The 6,736-nt window shown below is 32.6% G+C and overlaps 3 protein-coding genes across 4 annotated transcripts in view; 1 reads left to right on the top strand and 2 right to left on the bottom strand.

The window, feature by feature from the left end:
• The first annotated feature begins 607 nt into the window (after positions 1 to 607).
• LOC106307715 (auxin-responsive protein IAA17) lies at positions 608 to 2,881 on the top strand. 2 transcript variants are annotated; one of them, XM_013744748.1, is made up of 5 exons: positions 610 to 984; positions 1,444 to 1,655; positions 2,182 to 2,317; positions 2,411 to 2,472; positions 2,598 to 2,852. In XM_013744748.1, exons 1-5 carry the CDS (start codon positions 746 to 748, stop codon positions 2,633 to 2,635), a joined length of 687 nt encoding a protein of 228 aa, XP_013600202.1. In that variant the 5' UTR covers positions 610 to 745; the 3' UTR covers positions 2,636 to 2,852. The 2 variants fall into 2 exon arrangements, with proteins under 2 accessions (XP_013600201.1, XP_013600202.1); XM_013744747.1 differs by having other exon boundaries at positions 608 to 984; positions 2,182 to 2,881.
• Positions 2,882 to 4,720: 1,839 nt separating this feature from the next.
• On the bottom strand, positions 4,721 to 5,943 carry LOC106309523 (40S ribosomal protein S15-1). Its single transcript, XM_013746568.1, has 4 exons — positions 5,856 to 5,943; positions 5,623 to 5,771; positions 5,464 to 5,521; positions 4,721 to 5,148 (listed from the first exon to the last, which is right to left on the bottom strand). The coding sequence occupies exons 1-4, from the start codon at positions 5,856 to 5,858 to the stop codon at positions 4,900 to 4,902; spliced, it is 459 nt and encodes a 152-aa protein (XP_013602022.1). The 5' UTR covers positions 5,859 to 5,943; the 3' UTR covers positions 4,721 to 4,899.
• Positions 5,944 to 6,588: 645 nt separating this feature from the next.
• Positions 6,589 to 6,736, bottom strand: part of LOC106311989 (MATH domain-containing protein At5g43560-like) — a 5,409-nt gene continuing 5,261 nt past the window's right edge. Inside the window, exon 13 of the mRNA XM_013749354.1 lies at positions 6,589 to 6,736. This exon is cut by the window's right edge and continues 1,178 nt beyond it. The gene's annotated coding sequence lies outside the window, so the exon portion shown is untranslated.

Here is a 6,736-nt window from a genome sequence, read left to right as displayed (position 1 = left end):
CCTTGGGTAAACCCTAAACCCTTGGGTAAACCCTAAACGCTTGGGTAAACCCTAAACCCTTAGGTAAACCCTAAACCCTTGGAAAAACACTAAACATTTGGATAAATTCTAAATTATAAATCTTAAACACTAAACTCTAAATCTTAAAAATAAATATTTTTTAAAAATAATATTTTTTTAGAACTATTGTTATTTTTATTTATTTAATTTTTAATTTTTTATTTTAAAAGCATAATATAATTTGGCAAGTTATTTTGTTTCCTTAATTAAAAGATACTAGATCTAAAATGACAACTTTCTATTGGTTGGTGAACCCTAGGGGGTGAACCCAAGAAAAAGTCATTGGAATATAGGTTAATTTTTTTAACATCATAGCTTTGTTTTATTTTAAGAAAGCTTAGAAAGAATAATTAAAAATATCACAACCAAACAATGCAGTCATATACAACTACAAAATAAATCCCAGAGATTCAACAACAGTAATTAAGTAATAGCTAGTAGCGATTAGTGTAAAATCGAATAAAACCACTCCATCAAAGGATTCACTTTCATCCACGTGTCAAAGACTCATTTATCCAAATATCTCTTAAATACGACATACACATGCAGCTACCACCTAGAGAGAGATATAATAGAGACTGATCATCACACTTTGTATTATTTGTGTGTTTTTATAAAAATCAATTTTCCATCTTCCTCATCACCTTCCCAAGAAGAAGAACATTAAGAAGAAGAGAGGTTGACAATGATGGGCACTGTCGAGCTGAATCTGAGAGAGACTGAGCTGTGTCTTGGTCTTCCCGGCGGAGAAACGGGGGCTCCGGTGACTGGAACCAAGAGAGGGTTCTCGGAGACAGTTGATTTGAAGCTGAATCTGAACAATGAACCTGAAATCAATGAAGGATCTAAGCCTCATGACGTCGTGACTTCTGTTTCCAAGGAAAAAAGTTCATCTCCCAAAGATCCCGCCAAGCCTCCTGCCAAGTAATTTGACTATGTTCCCCTTTTCTATTTATTTTCCGATCCTCGCGTAAGTTTCTTTTTCTTATCTTTATGCGGAAAATTAAATTTGATGGACCTCCAAGATACTATTTCTAACGATAACTATTCTTTGTGTTGATAAAACCTCACTGAGATGTATAAAGTTTGAGCAAACAACGGAAACTTTTTAAAGAAATTTGTAGCTAAACTTAGTTTTAAAAAAAGACTCAGATGATCTAATTAGTATGTCTGAGTTTTTCTTTTTCTTATAACGTTGAAAGTCCGCAGGAATAAAAAAAATCTAATTCGCTCACCAGTTAAACCACATGCAAATATAACATATTTGGAACATAACGTAAGAACTGATTTACTATGAGCTAACGACACTTTATATAAAGATGTTCTCATACAAAGGCTGTATAATATAACTGTTTCCAATTTTCTATATATATAATTTTGAAGGGCACAAGTTGTGGGATGGCCACCTGTGAGGTCATACCGGAAGAACGTGATGGGTTCGTACCAAAAACCAAGCGGTGGCACGGAGACGGCTGCGTTTGTGAAGGTGTCGATGGACGGAGCACCGTACTTGAGGAAAGTCGACTTGAAGATGTATAAGAGCTACGATGAACTCTCTAATGCTTTGTCCAACATGTTCAGCTCTTTTACCATGGGTACGTTGTATAAATATGTCTTACTAGATATACGATTCCATGCATATATCTATCAATCGGGCTTTGATAATACTTGTTAGTTGTCCCTATACTAATTAAAGGAAAAAGATGGTTAGTTATTTGCAATGTTCACGGTACTAGATCCAGCAGACAATTTTTTCAAATGCTACCTTAACTATTGGTAATAGTTTCGAAAATTAGTAAACTATCTATGGAAAAGTCCAAAAGTTGTAAATTAATTCATAAAAAGTATATATGGCTTTTATTTTTTTATAAAAATAAATATCTTTTATGTTGTTTTTTTTTTATTTTTTAAAAATGTTTGTTGTTGCATTATGATAAATGCCAAGTTTAAAGATAGGGAAACAAGTCCTCACCTAGGGTCCAAACAACTCAAGGTTTACAAAAAAAAAACTCAAGTAATTAAAGGCTATAGACTTGTATATACATATATAGCTAAACTTTATCCATTGTATATTAATGTGAAGGTAAAAATATTACTAATATTGTTGAGAAAATAATGAAGGAAAATATGGAGGAGAAGAAGGAATGATAGACTTCATGAATGAGAGGAACATGGCTTTAGTGACTACTTGGGACTATGTTCCCTCTTATGAAGACAAAGACGGTGACTGGATGCTCGTCGGCGACGTCCCTTGGCCGTACGTCTTCTTCTTCCTTATTAATTATGATCTAATTATAGAGCTTAATTTATTAATGATCATTTCCTTTGCTCAAATAAATTATTTTATTAGAATGTTCGTTGATACATGCAAGCGTTTACGTCTCATGAAAGGATCCGACGCCATTGGTCTCGGTATGAGTTTTATACCAATGATATTGTTTTATATTTGTGCTTAGTATGTCATAGTAGTTGTAAAACATGACATATATAACTAATGTGCAAAATTTTAGTTGCTTAATAACTGTAAAACGTTTCAGCTCCGAGAGCAATGGAGAAGTGCAAGAGCAGAGCTTGAAGTTAAGAGACTATATGGTAATGACCATATATTTTGTTAACACAATGATCAGTGTTAATTGTGTGTGTGTGTTTCTTACGATGAAAAACATTGTTCGATATCTACTTTTTTAATTGTCTGTTTTGATCTGAGTTATATGTGGTATATAGATACAATTTAAATGCTATTATGTGTAATGGATTTATTAAGTTAAATATGTGAGACGTTTGCATGAAAATATGTAATAATTTGAACATATTTTGTGTTTGTCTTTCTTTTTTATTTTTGCTACAAATGTGTAAATGAGTAGGACAATTAATGCCCAATTTTTTTTTCATGAAAATGATACTGCACATATTTTTTGATTGACTGAGTTGCTTGTTCGATCGGCTCATACATCTTGAAGCTGAAAATCATAGCCATGAAGTAAAACTTCTCCGAGCATAGTTTCGAAACTTAATATATCAGAATGACAACATACTAACATACATGTACATGCTATATTATATCAAATGTAATCATGAAATCGGAAAGGATGCACTTTGTTAATTGTTATCTTGATTTGTTGACGGTACTCAAAGCTATAATTAACTTTGGTTGGAGGAAATAAAATAGATAAATAGGAGGACCCATGCGAAAGAGAGGGAGCAATGCCATGTGCATCTTCCTGGGTCTCTTTCCTACATTTTAGCATCTTTGTTTATAAATTCATTTTCCATTATCTTGATTACGAATATTAATTTTACAATCCCATTAAAAGATAAAACTATGTACATTTAACTTTCAGAAACAAACTAAATGTTAGATACAGTTATGTCATATACATGACCCATTGTAGGTTTTCGATTTTAAAAATTAAAATATCCATATAAAAGTGAAGTTTGAAGTTGGTTACTATTATAATGGAGCTATCAGATGTCTCTCAATGTTGTCAAAAAAAAAAAAAATTAGATGGCTCTCAATTCTCTGATTAGTATTAATTTTATGTTCAACGTTAAAAACTATCAAGAATGTCATATTCACATATTGTAATAAGAAAAATGAGAATGTAAATTATCGAGGAAGCACGTGAAGAAAATGTTGAATCCTAAACGAACAAGTCAAAGTTTCATGAATGTATGGATTCAACGTACATGCATGCATATATATATATATATATATAGAAAATGTCTAGCAATGTATGTGTAAACACAAACATTTGTAAATTAATTACGTTGAAATGTTTTGGAAATAAGTATTTAAATAGTTATATCAACTTCTTGGATCAGGCAGAAGCATGTTCGATGTTTGATGGGGTCGATAATTAATTTGACAAGTTGACGCCCTAGAGGGTTCTTCAGCAAACTAATATTATAGATAAGACATTATTGAGAAGTAGATAGAAACTCAAACAGTTTATGAACAATCAAAAAAACATTGGATACAACTCATTTTGAATTAGAGAAAAACATTTTAATTACGATTACCTATAATGGATATCTTAGATGACAAAAATATCCAGTGTTCTCGAGACTAATATGAATTTGATTCGAGACTTGCTCAGTTCTTACACAAAGAGAGTCATACTTCATTATCATTATTATTAGTGATTAAAAAAACCATAATATATCTAAGTATATGACTAAAAACAATAAAAAAACATGTATAGTCACTTATTATCACTAACATAATTTAAAAACTAATAGTTTCATTGTTAAAAGTTTTTCTTTTGTAGCAAACTCCTTAATCCGTTAGTAATAAATACTCGAATCTGTTTTTTATTTATTCTAAAATCACATATAGTATTTTGTAATTTGGGCCTATACGACATAATATTTGTCATGGACATGTTATCTGTACAACAATCAATTTCAGGTTCCGCGACGGCCCGTTAGAACCTCTAATTTTTCTCCGGGTCGATTAATTTTTCTTTCGCCTTTATTGTTCCCACCTTCAAATTGGGAAGCAAACCACCCAATCTCTCCTAAACATCTCTTAAACGCAAAGAAGTGTACGGTTTGAATGACGATATTCTTACGTGAGTGATTCTCTTCAATGAGGATGCTCTTACGTGCTCGTTATGAGGAGATAATGTATAATTGATAATAAATCCTAGTGAAACTAAAATTAAACTCAAAACAATTTGATTTTTAAGATCCTGATCACATAATAGCTGAGATAGTATCTAATGAAGTTTTCATCATAAAGAAACAACAAAAAGGGTCAAAAAAACTTTGAGAAACCAAAGGCAAGAGACCATGTAAAAAGATGGAACGCATTCCCCAAGTATGACAACAAGCTCTTCTTCACTTGAGGGGAATGAACCTGGAGGAGTGGGTAGCACCAACACCAGGCCTACCGTGCTTAACCGGCTTGTACGAGATGGAGAACTCAGCCAGGTAGTGACCAATCATCTCGGGCTTGATCTCGACCTGGTTAAAGGTCTTCCCGTTGTACACTCCAATGATGCTTCCGATCATCTCTGGGACAATGATCATGTTTCTCAGGTGGGTTCTCACTGGCTCTGGCTTCTCACCTTGTGGTGCCTCCCTTTTCTATTTATCAACCCAAAATAAAATAAATATTAAAATTAAACATAAAATGGTGTTAAATGGTTAACCAAATAGAATGTTGAAACGAAGACATTCTAAAACTACAAGAACTAACTCATGTTTTAAATTAGTGTCTAACATGTAAACTAAGACAACGTATCCAACAATCACATGAACAATCTTCAGACATCAGATGAACAAGCTAGAAGACACAATCTGTCTGAAAATGTTTACAAATGAGAATCTTAGCTAATCTAGAACTACGAATAACATCACCAATCATTCAACTACGCCAACAGAGAGATAGAAATGACTTACAGCCTTACGCAGCTTCTTAATGAGAGCCATTGGCTTCCTGGTCAAACCTCTAGAGAACCTAAACAATTTTCAGACAAGACCGAAATGTCAGAACAAACATAAAAAACATCCATTACACAACAGTGTGAAGTCTATTTTTTTAAAAAAAATTGTATATACCTTCTGCGAATACGAGAAGGGAAGAGCTTGACAAGGTCATCAGTAGACATATCGAGAAGAGCATCGAGATCGACTCCTTTGAAGGCAAACTTCTTGAACGTCCTCTTCTTCGGGACTCCTGCCGCTGCAACCTCTGGTTCCACATCCGCCTACATTCAACACAGTTTTTTTTTAGATCAGAAAATGAAACAGGAGGACAAGGTAAAGAGATTGTAGAGACTGATGATACTCACCATGTTTTAGATCTCAGCAAAGGATACGGTTACAAGGAGATGGTCTGCGTTTAAGTCTTTGGAGGCGATAAAAGAGGGAGGATGTTTAGCTTTGCTAACACTCTTATATACTTACACACTTGGGAGCCCTAGTATTAAGAGTTCTTTATTTATTATTTCGGCTCTCTGTATTCTTTTTGTTTTAATATCAGCCCCCATCTTTCGTTTTCTGAATTATACAACCTTCTGTAGTCTAGATTGAATTTATTAACCACTAAACAGCCAAAACATTGATTCAAAAAATTCAGATTAATAGTTCGATTAAGATTTCTAAGAAATTTTAATTTTGAATTTTTTGTGAACTAATACAGTATGTAAAATTATGCTTCAGTTATGTTAGTAATCAACTTTTGAAAATTCTGATTCATATATATATGCATTATAAATAGTCGAGAAAGTTATTAGCACAAAAAAAAATAGCTAAAAAAAAATAGTAGAGAAAGTGAAAACTCTTTTTTTTTTTTTTTTGAGGAACCTGATATAGCATATTCATCGTGTATTGAGAAAATGTCACCAATAACTTTAGTCAATCGTCAATTGAAAATAAAAAGTCACCAATTAATTAACGAAAATTATGTTAATTTCCTTTTTCCTTCTATTATTACTACCAAAAACTGTAATAATTATATTATTATTCATCTAAATTTATATGAAATTCCAGGACAAAAGTTTGTCTACAGAAAAATATGAAAACTATAGAAAACCAGATTCATTTAAAAAGTAGAGGAAGACAAGAAAACTCTCTTTACAGGAAATGTATTTTCATGGTAACCTCTTTAGTATATGAAAACGTTACAAATCCCAAATTCATGAAAACCCCTATAATCCCCCCCCCCCCCCCC

This window comes from Brassica oleracea, chromosome C8 (genome assembly GCF_000695525.1).
Source record: "Brassica oleracea var. oleracea cultivar TO1000 chromosome C8, BOL, whole genome shotgun sequence".
Lineage (NCBI taxonomy): Eukaryota > Viridiplantae > Streptophyta > Magnoliopsida > Brassicales > Brassicaceae > Brassica > Brassica oleracea.
This window is presented reverse-complemented; position numbering and strand designations above follow the sequence as displayed.

Excerpts from the sequence above, each read along its gene's own strand:
- LOC106307715 (XM_013744747.1), top strand. The coding sequence starts at position 746 with ATGATGGGCACTGTCGAGCTGAATCTGAGAGAGACTGAGCTGTGTCTT. Across the intron at positions 985-1,443 it reads CCCGCCAAGCCTCCTGCCAA|GGCACAAGTTGTGGGATGGC; the intron begins GTAATTTGACTA and ends ATAATTTTGAAG. Across the intron at positions 1,656-2,181 it reads GTTCAGCTCTTTTACCATGG|GAAAATATGGAGGAGAAGAA; the intron begins GTACGTTGTATA and ends AAAATAATGAAG.
- LOC106309523 (XM_013746568.1), bottom strand. Across the intron at positions 5,522-5,622 it reads CCTTCTCGTATTCGCAGAAG|GTTCTCTAGAGGTTTGACCA; the intron begins GTATATACAATT and ends AAAATTGTTTAG. Across the intron at positions 5,149-5,463 it reads TTAAGAAGCTGCGTAAGGCT|AAAAGGGAGGCACCACAAGG; the intron begins GTAAGTCATTTC and ends GTTGATAAATAG.